Raw genomic sequence first — 16,457 nt, forward strand, 5'->3', positions numbered from 1 at the left:
TGCCTGCAGCTCCATGACAGAGCAAGAAGTTAGACTACACTAACACTAACATTTTTAACATTCCCTTAGCCAGTGTGGATGAGCATTTATACACACTATAAAAGCCATGATCAGTACAGTCTGAAGGAGAAGAAAACATGCTGAAAAGAAAAATTAGCACAGATTTCCCTAAGAAGCAATTTCTCAGAGCTAAGATGAATGAATGTGATCCTAGGATGCCAAATATTTAACTAAACAGCAAGTAATTCTCATCTCAGATTTAATTTTGCAGTGAAATTAAAACAGTAAACCAGGGGAAAAAATCCTCATAGAAAGAAGAGTTTGTGTCATCTCCATCTCCAAGAGCCAGCCCCACCACTTGGCATTTGGAGGGCATGGAAATTCCCTGCCACCAGTGGTAAAACACACAGTAACACCACGTTTTGTGTGCAGCCCTACCCTCAGAGTTGACAGCCAAAGGCTGGAACTGCTTATCCACCACAACAAGGGAACAGGTAGCATCAAACCCAAGCCCTCGGATCTGGCTGGCATCCACTCCACGGACAACTTCCTGAAAATACACAAAACACACAGAACACAAATATATCCAGGCATGTGCAAGTGCCATGTCAACCAGTGAGGATTCAGAATGAGTTACAAGTCAGCTCAAACTCTGAAATTTCCTAAATTCACTGCTCTTTAAAACTTCAAATCATAAACACAGCAAATTACCAGAAAGTCTTGTGCTTCAAATCCACATTCAGAGGTCTTTATCCACAGTCCTGGATAAAAGCAGGAAGCACAAATATGTCAGCAAATAAAGCTAGCAGAAAGCCTGCAATGTTAATTTTATCTCTTTTCTAAAGCTTGGAGTTGAGCTGGATGTGAAACATGGACAAGGATTAGAACCAAGTGTTTCCATCAGTTACTTCACTGACTTCCTGCCTGTGGAAGCAACAATCTTCCAGAATTGCTTTGGTAATATTGTGCTTGTCTTGCAATACTGAAGACTGCCAAAACTAAAGTTGGTCAAAACCTGTAGCCATGATAACACCTCTGCAATGCACACCTTTACTCAGCTAGAGTGTGAATAGCACACTTTTTGGAAGGTTTTCAAAAAAAAAAAAAAAAAACCTAAACCATTGCCCCAAAATGCCTGAACTTCATGGCTTCCAGCAGCACTGGAAAAAAAAACACAACACCCATAAGGATTAAGTGCCAAATGAGGTTGCAAGACACCTAAAATGTAGCAGAGTAATAAATTGCCACTTCTCAGCAACAATAAAAATATCATTATTTTAATTAGTACTATAAGGAAAGACTTTCAGTAGACTTGCACAGTGCCAGTCTCTTACTGGCTCTGTAAAACTGCAGTTTCTGAGACTATTTTATTGCTTAAATATAAGAGATTGCATTTAAAGAGGTATAGAGCAAGAACAAAGCCACTCAGGCAGAGAAAAAATCAAATAAGCAGAGGAAGATTTGCTCTGCTTTAAGCTGTTTTTCCCTATCACTCCTGTACTCCCTCCTTTTCTTTCCATCCACTCACCTCTTCCATCTCAGGGCATTTCTGCAGAGCCAAGCTCATTAAAGTTTGAAAAGGCTGATCAATAACAAGACAATGGGTGAACAGTCCATCTGCAAATTACTAAGCTTATCATGAATATTTAAAAAGTCAACCTTAGAACATGCAGCAGGCAGGGGCTGTAGTGAGGAAGATGAAATGGCCTCTGTGTGCACTGCAAGCAAGGTCTCTAATTTACCTTTATCTCCAGCATGTACAGGCAGAGCCCTGGATCAGAGGGTACAAATTTTCCCCTGTAGTAAAGTCTATTTCAATCTGATTTTATGCTTGATACTATCCACAGACATTTATTATTTATTTTGATCTTATAATATTGGATCTTCTTATAATGAGGATAACAAGTGTTACTTTAGGGGCCATCCACAAACCAGATTACAATTTCTCTATGATAAATTCTGCATTATGGCTCCAGAGCAGCCCAATGCACATCTCTGGATATCTGCACTGCCAGGTTCTGAGCAACCTTGATTCCTCCAAGAAGTGTCTCATGGGTAGAACATACACCAGCTAAACAAAGCTCACAGATGTAGGTAAATCCTCCCTCTGCAGTAACAGCACAAAGAAAGTACTTTCATTCTATTTGCAATTGTAGCATGGGTTTTTTTCACTCTGGCCTTCAACTCCTCACCAGTAAAACAGACATTTGTAAAGCTGCATCAGCCTGAAGGTGCCTTTAATGCACAAGGGTGGTCACAAGTTACACAGCATGAAGAGACCCGAGTGGAAGTGACAGGCAGGGGGACTGCAGGACTGTGAACATCCAAAACTTGCAAATCCTTCCTTTGTTCCTTGCCCACCTTTGTGACAGAGCAGCAGGCAGCCCAGATGTCAGCAGAGGATTGCTCATAGTGGTCAGGCTGGGGCTCCCAGACCTGGATGGGCTGTTCTGCATGTGCCACCACTGTCCCAAACCCGTCCACCAGAGCCGCACGAACGCTGCCTGAGCCCACGTCAACTCCAACGTAGTATTTCACTGCAGCCTGCTGCTCATCAGGCATCCTTCATAAAACCTGGGGAAGGAAAAGACAAGAAAAGTAGTTAAAAGCAGATAAAATGACTAATGGAAAAAGTGCCAAGAGCTGCTGCCCCCCAGCAAGCCAAACATCCCACTTGTGGTGTGATGCTGGTAATTATCAAGTAACTACATGACAATCAGGTACATGTTACCCAGAGGAAAAAAAGAATAAATAAAGCCAATTTCTCAAGAGCTCTCCACCATCAATTCACACCACTTTAAAGACTCAGAAAATAATTTTCTGAAAATGTGTTGAGCCATGAGAGCATGGTGTGAAATCTCTGCCTACTCTGACATCCTACAAGAACAAAGTGAGGTTAAGTTAATTGATTTAATTATTCACAATGAGTTGCTTATTTCACTATATTAAGTTTAACTATTTGACATTTAATACAGTGACAAAATCACTGTTCTTAATTTCTCACAGTTTGTTCTTAATTAATAGTTAACATTTACATTTTAATCAAGCCGTGAGAATGCTAAGTAAGAGCTGATAGAAGTATTTGAAACGTCAGACAAGTGCCACGTTTAGTGCTCGTATGAACCTTTCACATCTCTGAAAGAGACAAAACTCAGCTGACACACAGCTTCTGATATTCAGAAAATGAATGGGTAAATTGGCATTTAAAACACATGGTATTTACAAAGCATCAAAATGGCTCTACTTAAAAACAGCCCAATTCTCCTCAAGAAGTGACCTGGATAATTTCTGGATATGGCAGATGGGATGGTCACAGCGAGGAGTACAGGCAAAGGGGGAAAGATTTTGAATGTCCTGATTAACAGAATATGATTATTCACATTTCAAATTATTTTTTGTTTTCTTTTGTTTCTTTTTTTTTAATAAAAACACTGAGTACAGGTCAAGATCAACTGGCACAATGTAGATCTCTTTCACAGCCATGGCTGGCAGTAACAACTGCTACTGATGGATATCACAAATCTACAGTCACTGAGGGTTAGAGGCAGCAGGTGATATAGAGAACAAAAAAATAAGCTCCCTATCTCATAAAACTCCAATTTTGGAAAATAATTAATTAGGACAAAGTTTCATTTGCACTGAAAATAGCATAAAACAACAGCTTGGCTGAAGAAAACAACCGAGGCTTCCCTTCCTCCCACCCTTTAATCAACTCATGGAAATGTGGTCAGTCTGTGGAGAGCTGTTATATCACACAATCACTTTTTCCTGCTTCAATCTGGCACTTCATGCCCAGACCCCACTGCTGGGTCCAGGGCCCTTGGTTTTGTTCTTTGCTTGGCCAGCATGAGGGACAGAGCAGTGCAGTCACCACACTGCATTCTGCTCACACCGTGCAGGGTCACTGGAGTAGCTGCACAGACCATCAGCTTCTAAGAATGTCAGAAAGTAGAAAAAACTCCAAGTTACAGAGCATATTGTGGTCCTGCTGGAAATCCTGGCTGCTGCCTCCAGCATGCTGGTTCTGCCCAGCAGATAAGGTGCAACACACACTAATCTCGTTAAGCAAGGTCATGTGTCCAAGCGATGAGCAATCAGCTAAAAATAATGGTGTGCCATGAGTCTAACACCTAGGAATATTGGCAAGAAAGCCTGCTTTATTTTCTTGGCCCTGGCTCTGTGACCTGGTCAGAGGAACAAAAGCCAATCCCTCTGCCAGAGAGGACAACTCTGCTGCTCTGGGTGATTAATACTGCATCTGTCACCTGGGGGGTGACAGCACTCAGCTTTTCCCTCTTAGTTGCAAAAACAGTTTTAAGACATTCTTTTCAACGTGGTATTTACTTCTTAATTTTGCACTCCACCTCCCCAAAGCTCCCAAGGCTGGCTGCAGGTGCTGCAAGCTCTTTGTGAGAAATTTTACTACAAAGACATTACATAATACTGTTCCTGATATTATCTCACGAATTTCCCTGTTTTTCCCCTATTTTGGCTCTGCCTTTAGCTGCTGACTCATAAAAAGTTGAGAATAAACCACAAGCTGCAAACTAGATTATTTTTTTAAACACAAGCAAATTCTTCTTACTTGATTTTCACAAAATACAAATAGCAAAAGGAGTATTTTATATCCTGCCTCCTGCTCACACACACAATATTACTCCAAATTTCTCTTCCTTGTATGGCAGCCTTGATTTTAGCTCATTAATGTGTTTTTGCTACTTAGAGAACAAGCTTAGCAGATGTTAGAGAATTAAGCTCACAGTACCTCCTACTCAGCACTTGAAATTATGGCTTTGCATTGGATTCTTCCCACAAACATTTGAAACCTGGAACCCAATCTGCCCATGTAATGTTTACTTTCCTTTTTTTTCCTTACTAAGCAACCAGGATGTGCCTGAGTGAGTGACTGGGCAGGAAGCAGAGTTTGTTTATTGCTCAAGCAGTGCATATCAGCCTTTGCACATTCACTAGTTTATTGCTGTCAATGAGTGGGAACAGGAAAGAGTTAAGTGACAATACAAAACCAAGAACCCCAAACTTATTTCAACTGGGCTCTTTTTGAATAAAGCTCGTCTAGATGCACAAAGCAGCACTCCGTATCTCATGAAAAAAAAAATGGCTAAAAGTAAATATTAATCCTTTTTCAGTAACAGCAAGCAATAAGTTACAGTGTCTGTTCAAAGTAAAGTGTCTCTGCAACAGTATCTGATCTGCTTGCAAAAATATAATTTGATGCCAAGAGTTTTTTTGGAATACCAAACACTTGGTATGCCACCTACTTATCAACCCCATCCACAAAAAGCACTGTCATCTCTAGGTCATAAATGTCAGCAATTATGGACTCTGCCCAAGGGTATTTCTTGAGAACCTAAGAACTCAGCAGAGAAGTTGGTGGAAAATATTTAGCCAAAGTACAGTGATAAGAATTTTAAAGAGGAATGCTGTCATTCTGTTTTGTTTCCACAAGATTCCTTTGGTTCAGAGCTGAAGGAACTCTTTAATAGAGTTCAGGGGTAGTAGAAGGTCCCTGCACAAGCTTCTTGCTTTGGAATTTGTACACCAACATTCATTGCCATGTGAACAGAAAACTGTTGTGCAAATAAAACTTTGGTTTGGATTTTTTATGTGCTGGATTGTTAGTTTCTGCAGGCAATACAATCATGAGGAAAATGGAACCAGAAAAATGACTGAAATAAAATGGCCTGAAAGTCCAGTCAGACAGTTCATTTCATCAAGCATAATATTTCTAACACAATAGTAAAATATTTTATGCATGGATGATGCATGTTCATGGTCTTCCAAGAGGTGGAAGGCAGTGGAGACAGTACCTTTTAAATCCTTGAAGTATCTAAACTCAGGCAGCCTGGCTCCTCACAGCCAAGAAAAAAGGCCTCCAGAACTTCAATACAGCCTTGTCTGTCCACTGCAGAATTCAAGCCTCATATTTTCAATTTATTATTTAAATTTGCAAACAAAATGAGAGGGGCAGAGGAAAAAAGCAAAATTAAAAGACATGTCCAGCTTGACCATGTTAATCCATGACTGTAACTGCTAAGTCAGGACAAGAAGCCAAAATCCCCTCCAAGCACTAAACCAGCAATGGCCTCTTTCTCTGCAAATCACAGCAGGGACAGAATGGCTTTTCAAACAAGCATTTATGATCAAAAGGCTACAACATATTATAAATATTTATATGGTCTATTAAATAATAGTCTGTATAAATATTATTCAAAATGTGAATGTTGGAAACCACAGACTTCCCAGTTTATCCTTATACAAATGTGTTACTTTTCCCACATAGGCAACGAAGAAAGAAAAAGGAGGGGTGAAACTCAGTCGCAAAAATATTTTTTTTTTAAAAAAAAGAAAATCCTTAACATTATTTACTTTAATTTAAAAGGAATGAGTAAGTAACCAGATGAGTTTTTCATGAGCACTGTTAGACTCGTCTGTCCCACTCTGCCTCATGGTTATCGAGCTGCCAGGACGTACCTTTCTGTTAAAGTCAGGAGGAGCTGCACTCTCACACCAACACAGGCCCAAGCTCAGCACAAGCTTTCAGCAGCAGCAGTTTAGACTTTGTGGTGCTGTGTGCTTAAACACAAGGAATTAGGAAGGACTGGCATGTCTGTTTTAAACTTTGATCTCTGGAACGCTGCGGGCAGCCCAGACCCGGCGATTGTGGATAAACAGTGTGTTTTTAGCAGTGCAGCTGTGCTTTTCTATGGGTTACCAAGAAAAAGATTAACAGGCTCAAATTAGGCTTCATAAGCTCCGTGTGAAAAGATCTAAATATGCTAAAGAAAAGCTGCTGTTCAATTGTAGAAAGGACATAAACCAAAACCAAACCCTTTTGACATTATACTGGAAATGCAGCACTTTGTTGGCTTGCTGGAATTAAGTAACCAATACAAGTGGTGGTGGTAGAGTAGCAGTATCTCCTTGAACACAGTGAACTCCCTTTGCTCTTCCAGCTTCTGTAATTCCTGTTTGAATGTGGAAAGAGAAAGAAGGCACATGTCTGTGTGGGAGAGCAGGAGCAGATGGGGAATTCTAATGCTGTGGTGAAGGGCAGTACTGATATAGAAAATATCCTTAAATGCCCAAGGGACTGTGCTATAACTATCAACAAGCATTTATTTGTCAGCTACCCCACAGCAAACAAAACAAGCACAAGGAACAAAAGCACACCTCACCTCCCCTCTTCCCTAAACAGAAACATGTACACGCAGGATCTCTGTCTTAGAAATGTGAGGACTGTGTTAACAGTAACAAAACTGGAATAAACAAAAATGGAGCTGGGGAAATATGCTTCTTCACTGAAAACCAAACACCTCTAGATTCTTTCATCAGTTCTCTGGTACATTCTGTGAAGCCTTCTCACATCTTACTCTTGTAAAAACAGCTTCAAATAATGGAAGCCCTCAGCAGTAGGATCCAACCCTGACTCCAGTCCTATAATACTCAGACTGTTCTACCAAAACCTTCCTAACTGTCCCCCTAACATTGTAATGTAGTGTCAATAAATCCCAGCACAGGCAGGACTGATGATATTCTACTATTTTCTAGTATCTCCTTTTCTCTCTATAAATAATTCACTATGTACTAATTTGCTGTAATGTCTCTCCAGATCTTTTTTCTTCTCCATGCTTTCAGTGTCCAAGACAAAGTCATTACTTCATTGCTGCCCTCTGCCCTCTAATTCTATCTTTTGGATTTTAAATACTTTCAGGCCAAACTACTTCCACCTGCTCTGACATGAAGTAAGGCATATTCGGGTTTATCCTGTTGTAACCAGTGAGTGGAGAAGTGAAAATGACTAAATCATTCTAAGAAATTAAATCCAAAAATTATTTCTTTTCAGCCTCCACTGCCTACATAGTTATCTCACTCAGAAACAGCAGAAGGATGTCAGCATGACCACCAAGCTCTTACATATACAACAGAGTTGGTTTTCTCTATATTCTGCTTGAAAAGAGTTTGTACTAAACAGAAGAATTATCTGCTCTCCTTCCAGTTGCTGTCTTCAGCTCACACAGGCAGACACAGCCTGTGGTACTGATGATCAAATAGGAGCAATGGCATTCTGGCCCCTGATTAAAGAGCAGAGCATGGCTGTGCGGGGTCAGATGAAAGGTCCAATTAGCCCAGGATCCTCCACAAACAGCAGAAGCCGTAAGAAAAGCATATGCCTGCCCTTTTCATCCAGCAGAACTTCCCCAGGACACCTTTCCTCCTGCTATCTATAGTAAAGGCACTTCCTGAGCCAGAAATTTTATCTTTAGGATTAGCAGACCTTGAAGGCTTTTTCCTCTCTAAATTTGTTTGTGCTCCTTCTGAATCCAGGCAAACTTTTCTAACTGTAAACTACTGTGGTAACGAGTTACAAAGTTCTGTGTAAACAATGCAAGAAAAAGCCCTTTGGTTTGTTCTGAGCATGCCACCTGCTAGTTTTGTTTGATGTGTCTGAGTTCCTGAGCTAGAGGAGACATTAAGCAATTGCTGTGTATTTACTTTCTCCATGCAGTCACAATTCTATCACATTCTGAATCACCCCCAAAGGCCTCACTGCAGCTATCCACAGACCGTGGGTACTGAGCCGAACTCACAATCTCTACATGGTCAGGTAAGACAAAAAACATTTTCCTGCTCTGAGTGCTCATGGATGTGGCACTAACACAAGTACACACTGCAGTAATTAGTACTAATAAACAGAAACAAATAATGCAGAGGCCACTTTGGGCAAGTGGAGATACTGCTCAGAGATGCTGCAGCAGGAAAGCAAAGTGTTGGTGTCAGCTGAGAGGTGCTGCTCAGGAGCACAGAACTGGCCAGGGATTCCCATCTTCAGGCAGGTCCCAAAACACTGGCCTCATAACACAGGCATCCAGGAGCTCCTTCCAACCACATGCCTGGAGAAGACCTGGGGCTACTGCTCAAGGTTTCCCTGGCCCTGAGGTTGCTGCAGGCCCGATGGGCTCTGCACTGCAGCAGCACGAGGCCCACACTGAGCACACCCAGCTGCCCCAGTGCTCCCTGGCCTGCAACTCTGCCACACAAAGGAAACAAGTGCAGCTCCCCCTGCTCCAGAGCTCTCCTAACCCCGGGAACAGCAGGAAACAGCTGCAGAGAGGAGCTCTCAGGAAATAGGAAGGCTGAGGAAAGGGCTGCGAGGACACACAACATCAGATGAGAAGGCACAGCCCTGTGGGGAAAACCAACAGCTCCAATTCCCTCCAGAGCTCCCTGGGGCCTGCTGGGACTGGGCCAGCATTTCAAAAGCAGGGTCTGATCCTGCATCCATCAGTGGCAACTTCCCAAGCATTATCAGGAGTTCAGGACTAAACCCCTGACACTCAGGAACATCACAGGTGCACTCGCACGGCGGCAGGAGTTTGAACTCTTGCCATAACCTCCAATCTGTCCAGCAGAGGAAATGTTGATCAGTTAATGCCAGGACACAATTCCCAGGAAGGAAAACCTAAGGAATAAGGGGGGTGTATAGCAGTACCCTTTCCTTTTCCCAGCCTGGCAACAGCAGTGGATACAAGCATTCACACCACACTCCTGAGATCCATTCCCTGCTCTGACGCTGCAGCTGCACACATCCCCAAAGGCTGTGCTAATGACCTGGCAGACAGACGTGTCCCAAATGACACTGCAGAATGCCTGAAGCCCTGAAAGAAGACACTATCTTGTTTACATTGACTGAGGGGGGAAAAAATGCCATCTAATTATTACATAAATTCTGGCTGTAGCAGCTTCATGACTAGTTGAAAAGAGGTAACAGGCTCCAAAATGACTGATGGACCCAAGTGTTTGGATCCATGAGCTTATCAATCTAATGCTAAGGAAGATCTTTCATATCCCTGTGTCAATATCACTTTAACCTACCCATGATGGACAGAGAGAATAATCTCTGCTCTTCGCCTGTAAAATTGATTCATGTACTGTGAATTTTTTTTTCACTCTATGTTATGATGAAAATGGAGAAACAAATAAAAGACTCTGAACAACAAAACACACACTACAAAAATAAAAGCAGTATACTGTAAACACAGCCTAGCACAATAATGCAAATTTGCAAAATACCTGTTTAAGTTATAAAATGTCATTTGGAGGAGAATGCAATTCAAAAGGCACAATTACAATTCACACAACTTTAAACTGCATTCCTGCAGCAAAGCAGCCTTGGCACCAGATGCTCCCGTGCAGGGTACATGGGTAAATGCAGCCATAATGCCACTGTGGATACCAAATTAGCCAACCTAGGGTGATGCTGATATTCTAACTTTAATCCCATTTTTAGATTCTGATGCTACATCACGGTTGAATCTGGCACTAACCCTGTGATTACGTATCAGCAAATCAGTATAAAAATAATTTGTTCTGAGTTCACAGTTTTATGAAATGATAAAACATCAAAATTAGCATTCTGGCTGAAATCCACTGCATTTCCCATCAAGGCTTACACATTTAAGCAACATCTGAACCAACTGCCTATAATTACTCCTGGCAGATAGTGGAGCACTTAGGCCAGCAGTAGATGCAACAGTGAAATAAATTTTTAAAGACATGCTGCAAACCACTTCAAGATGCTCAGCCCAGAAGCAAACATGTGTCCATAAGCCCAATCCACGGTTTATTTTACAGGATTTGTTCACTCTCGCATAGTAAAAGCCTGAGAAGAATGACAGCCCCAAGTAATCTGTCAGTTTAAAATTAAACATTTATTTGGGCTGCAATTCCAAAAACACTCGCCCCGAAGTTCCTGTCACAACTGCTTAAGAGGAAGTGGGGTTGCACATTATCTTAGGTTAAAAGAAACAGTAATTCTGCACAAAACCAGCTATTTATTTATTCAAAAGAACCAAGATTTTAAAATTATAATTTAACTGAGAAGCACAGAATGGAGTAACAGAAGTGGCTAAGAATGCACATAAAAACTTCCTAGCATAGAACTAGTTTATTTAGTCTCTCTTGCCACTATAAATTTATTTCTGCCATGATTCTTATAGCTGGGAACAGCTGTCCCTACAAGCAACCAATTTCTCTGTCTTCACTTTTTCCTATCCCAGACACCCTTCCCAGAAAAAAACGAAGTGCCTCTTTTTTTTTTTTTTTTTTTTTTTTCCCATATGCTCATATGCATTCCTGAAGGAAAGGGACCATTAGCATTACAGAGCCTTTAAAATTTCATTGTTTTGTATTATATTTAAGTACACTTAGAAAAAAGTTAACCTCAACCACTTAAACAAATGGTCTTTCAGGATAAGAAAATACATGAGAATGAAATACAAGAACACCCTCCCAGCAATGTGTCTGCTTATTACTTTGTAGAAACCTCCGAGATGAGATGACCGAGCCCTCTCCTCTACTTCCCTGGAATTTGTTTCGTAAGTGCTCTCCAGAGAAGAGCACTGGTGCTAAGTTTATTAAACTTCCTAACAAATCCCAGGCACCTCAGCAGGGAAGGAATCTGCCAAGTTACCAGCTGCTCACCGGTGCAGAGCCGGGCACCAGCCGTGCTGGAAGGTCCGGGGCCAAGCACGAGTAAATTCCAGCAGGTTCCTGGGGTGAGCTCTGTGCCAGCCCGGGAGCCGCTGGGATCACAGGGGCACGACAAGGAGACAAGGCTGTGCATGTGCCAAAAGGAGAGCTGCACAGGGATGAGAGAGGCAGTGGTGGCAGCGGGACAGCAGGGCCAGAGAGACGAGACTGGAGACTGCATTTATGGCAATCTCCTGGGATGATATGGAGGATTAGGCCAGTGTGTGAGTGATGTGCATGTCGCACCTGCCCAGGTCAGGTCGCCTGAGCGCTGCCCTTTCACAGGATCACAGAATAAGCTGAGCTGGGAAAGGATCCTCAAGGATCACCAAGTCCAACTCCTGGACCTGCACAGAACCCCAAGAGTGGCACCATGTTTCCAAGAGCATCATCCAAATGCTCCCTTGAGCTCTGGCAGGTTTGGTTCTGTGACCCTTCCAGGGGACCCTGCTGGGGGAAAACCTTCTGCTCTCCAACCTCAACTTCCCCTGACGAGTTCAGACCCTTCCCTCGCCTCCAGTCACTCGGCACCACGAAAGAAACCAGTGTGTGCCTTTCCTTTTTTCCTCACCAGCACGCTGCATTTGAGGAACACGGGAAGGCAGCTGGGATAAAGGAGATCCAACAGCACAGGAGGCACTGGGAGGATCCGTGTGCCCACCCCAGCCTTGGGCAGCCTCAAACGCCTCCCCTGGCACTGGGCACCCCTCGTGAAGGGCAGAACCGCTCCCACTGAATTACAGTGCGAGTTACACATGGCCGTGCTGCAGAGAAACGTCAGGAGGAGACAACTTGGAACAGCCAGCAGGACGTAAATCCCATCGGCAACACGAAAAGCAGGCTGTGCGCTGATGCGGAGCGATGTGACCGCTCAGCCCACGCACGGCCGGGGCGCGCCGCACGGGGCCCGCGGCGGCGGCGAGGGGCTCCCTGGGGAAGGAGGCGGCGCTGGTGATTAAACAACAACACGAACGCCAGACGCTCCTTTCAGCAGCGGGATCCGAGCCCTAACGCAGGAGGACGGAATCCTCCGGGCGTCACGGCGGAGAGAAGGGGCAGGGACGGGGACGGGAGCAAGGACAGGCGCGGGAGCCGCCGCGCTGAGGCAGCGCGCGCCGCGCTCCCCTCACGGGCGGCCGCGCTCAGGGCCGGGCCCGCCGTGCCCCGGCCAGCGCCTCCCTTATCGTGCAGCCATCACTTACTTGTGCCCCCTGGCACTGCCCGGGCCGAGCACACCCCGGCGGGGACGTCCCCTGAGCCCGCCGCTGCCGGGAAAGCCGCCCGGTTCCCCCTTGCCGGGCCGGCCGCGCCTGCGCCGGGAAGGGGCGGGCGGGGGCAGCGACGGCTCGGCCGGGCCTGAGGGCAGCGGCGGCTCCGGGACGGAATCGCCTTTGGCCCGGGTCCGAGCCAGCAACAGGGCGCGTTTGGTAAAAGGTAATAGATCCTGTTTGCCAGCCCCGCTGCGAAATATCGGGGGTCGCAAAAGCATTGGAGCTCTGCGAGAAGCCACGTGGAGACCGCTGAGAGGAATGTATGCAGTATGGAAGAATAAATAAATAAAAACATACAGGCAAAAAAATGTGTAGAAGTATATAGGAGAATAAATAAACAGGAGGGAATGTCAGGGCTCAGGATATCTCTCACCCTGAGTTTCCTTAAATGTAATGTAAATGCTGCTTAAATGAGTAAAACAGGGCTGCAAGCCATGAGTTTGGTTTTCTGCGTGGGTCGCTCTGAGAGTGTTACCTGAAAAATTGGAGAATTGCTGATGGCGAGCAAGAAAACCCTGGGTTTAGCTAAGGTATGCTTAAAACGGAGAGAAGATGGGGGCAGTGAGATGCCCTTAAACGCATCCCTGGAAAACAGAGAAATCACAGAATCAGTGAGGTTGGGAAAGACCTCTCAGATCATTGATTCCAAGCCGTGGCTGAGCACTCCACGGCTCGGGAGCAGATCCCAGCACAGCCCTGCCTGACCCTCCTCAACCCACGCAGGGAGGAGCTGATGGCAGCCTCACATTCCCATCGTGTCCAAACACTTCTGGCCCCAGGCAGCCACCAGGGATTTTTCCCGTTACCCCCCAAATATTCTACAACAGGAAATCTGGCAGCAAAAAAAAAGTCCTCTTGCAACATTTCCAGAGTATTCCCACTTCGGCCCGAGCAGAAATGCTGCAGGAACAACCTTGCTCAGGGAAAGATGAGTGTTTGTCTCGTGGTTAGTGCACAGGGTTCGTGGTCAGGGGCTGTGGGTTCTCATTCCAGCCTTGCCACTGAATCATTTTGAGAGCTTTGCTAGTCACTTTGTACTAGAACTGGTTAGTAATTTTCCGTTGGGATGATTTTCTGATGGAAAACACTGCTTATACCAGACTGAAATCTGGGTGAAAATCGATTTTTCCGTTGGGAATACCTTGTGTCTTGCCTGGCTTAGAAAGGACATTCAGCCCAAACTGGAGTGTTTGGGGGTTTCTTGCATTAGTCCAAATGTTTTGCTTTGAATGGATAGATTAAAAAATAAAATACCCCCTCCTGAGTGTAATTCCAAGTCATCTTACAGGATGGTGTGAATGTGTGCCCTCATGCTCTGCTTTGCTCCCCAGGAGGTCTGCGGTGCAGTGAGATTCAAATTTCTCTTTTCTGAGATGTGCACATCCCAATCTGAGTCAGACCTGGCCCGTGGGGACAAATCCCAGTGTAGGGCCACCACTCTGGCCAGGGAAGTGTTCCATGCAGAGAAAGTGTAAAGTTCAGACACAGATGAGCTGTTTCACATTAGCTCAGTGGCTCAGGCACCGTGGCTGGGGAGATACCCAAATGTTTTGTTCAACTGCAAAGCAGTAAAATGAAGCCCCAAGAAATGGACCTGATTTTGTTCCAGAATTCCATTCCTCTGTTCATTAAAAACAAATTTTTTTTCTGCCCTCCATATAGTCACACAGTGATAGTTTATTTTAGTATAAGACTTGTTCTCCTCCCACAATGTATTTGTAGACACCATTGAAGTCCTTTATTTGTTTTGCCAAGTAAAATATTAATCATTTATTTCCTATCACAACAGCAATCTGTGGATTATCTAATAGTTTTTCCTGCACTTCTGTCACTCAGAATTCATCCTTTCTGAGCATGAGTGATCAGCCTGACATACTGTGTAATGTTTAAATGATGGCTTGCAAGAGACTTGTACAGTGGAAACATTATTTCCTCCTGCACTCTTTTAGTTACTGACAGGCATCCAATTTGCCTTTTTTACACCTATATCATATAAGCACCTCGATTTACCCAGGTCTTTTTGGTTCAATAAATAACAAAAATAAGTACAGACAAATTTATTAACTTTTGCTTAATATATTTTTCCATTTCATCTCACTTCTCTGGTACTCACATGGCTTCCTTCCAAGTGAGTGACAAAGGAAGGTATTTTCAAGAACAATTATAGGTTTTCAACTTCCAGAATCAAAGTCCTGAAAATGCTTTTTAGTAAAGAAACCAAGTTTAGATTATCACATATTCCCAAGCCCACATGAGGCTTAATTCATTGCTCCTTTGAAATATTCTGAAAGCTGAAGGTTAAGAGGTGTTATATTAGTGCAGAATAATGATGATTAATTTGTGCTCTGTATCAAATGCAGGCAGACCAGATACATGTGCAGTGAATCCTTTCTAATTCCCAAATCTTTCTATAAACTTGAAAATAGTCTGTGGATGTGTGTGGCTTAAATGGAACTCAAGACCAATTTTTCCTGTTTAGCGTGTGGCTGTTGTAGTTTTCCTTCAAATAACCCCTCCCTCCCCTCCACCCTTCTTCCAAGATTCTGGACAGATTCACTTAAAATACACTCTTTTGCCTTTTCATTACAGAGTAACTAATGAAAATTCCACTTTAAATATGCTTTCTGGGAGACAGGGATGTTCTTCTTTTCGTGATTAACCAGAGCCCATATTTCAGGCAGCAGAGATACAGCTCCAGGTAGTGTAAATCAGCATTGCCCAAGATGGCCCTCAGTCCTCTCAACCCCACAGAACAATTTAGTGGGTTTAGATGACAGTTGGCATCTTTGAAATATTCTCTTTTGCAGAACTAGACTAGATGTGACACTTGCTGGAGAAGAAATCTTGCATAAATCTGTCGAAAATGACTCAATCATATTACTTCACTAGCCATGGTAACCTTTGGAGGCCAAAGTCCAGACAGGTTGAGAAATGGAGCATGAGTCCATAAAGGTGACAATTCCATTAACTGCAATCAGAGAGAGAGGTGAATGGTGAGATAAAGACAAATGACTCCTTCTGTAAAGAAAAGAAAATATGTGTGTGCAGGGGAAAGAGGCAGAGTGAAAATTTTCCAGCCTTGTCAAGGAAATAAAGACCCAGCCCCACTCTGCTGAGATAACACAAAAACGTTTCTTGAGCTCAGTGGATGCAAATTCTGCCCCAGCATCCCAACATCCTGGCGAATGTCTAGCAGCAATGGACTCTGAACACCCAAAAAAATTCCATTTAGATGTTTATTAGCATACAAATGGTAGGGAAAAAGATATCTATTAAAGTTCCTGCTCATGTGTGTACTTAGGCAGTTCATACAAGCACCTGGGTGGGTTTTAATCTCATTTGAAGAAGTACAGCACTTCTTCAAGGGTTATAGGAAGTAGAAGCTGAGGAATACTCTGGATAAAGTGCTTACTGGGCCATTAGACCAGGACTATTCATCTAAACAGGGAAATGGGGAAGTAAAAACCAACTGAATTCTCTGCAATGAGAAGGGATTTTTGAGTGTACAATAGGAAAAAAAAGGAAATTTCCTTTGGGGGATTTTTTCTGGTTTTAACAGAAATATTAAGTTACTCTTGGACACTAGAGTGGCCAAAAAGGGAAATCCCTGTTTTAAGTGCCTCTAAATATAGCTAG

General features: G+C 43.5%; 1 protein-coding gene across 6 annotated transcripts in view; it reads right to left on the reverse strand.

The window, feature by feature from the left end:
- FGGY (FGGY carbohydrate kinase domain containing) overlaps window positions 1-12,878 on the reverse strand; it is a 127,656-nt gene extending 114,778 nt beyond the window's left edge. For 5 of the 6 annotated variants that reach the window (XR_013775268.1, XR_013775269.1, XM_079313723.1 and 2 more), the window contains exons 1-3: window positions 6,493-6,594; window positions 2,362-2,574; window positions 439-550 (exon numbers count right to left, since the gene is read on the reverse strand). Coding sequence is in view for 4 of the 6 variants with exons in the window: in XM_079313723.1 (XP_079169849.1) it covers window positions 439-550; window positions 2,362-2,562 (313 nt within the window). In the remaining 2 variants the exon portion in view is untranslated. Of the gene's footprint in view, window positions 1-438; window positions 551-2,361; window positions 2,575-6,492; window positions 6,595-12,752 lie in introns of those variants that run through there. The other variant, XM_079313724.1, reaches the window with a different exon arrangement.
- Window positions 12,879-16,457: the final 3,579 nt, after the last annotated feature.

The sequence above is a fragment of the Erithacus rubecula genome (genome assembly GCF_903797595.1).
Source record: "Erithacus rubecula genome assembly, chromosome: 10".
NCBI classification, from domain to species: domain Eukaryota; kingdom Metazoa; phylum Chordata; class Aves; order Passeriformes; family Muscicapidae; genus Erithacus; species Erithacus rubecula.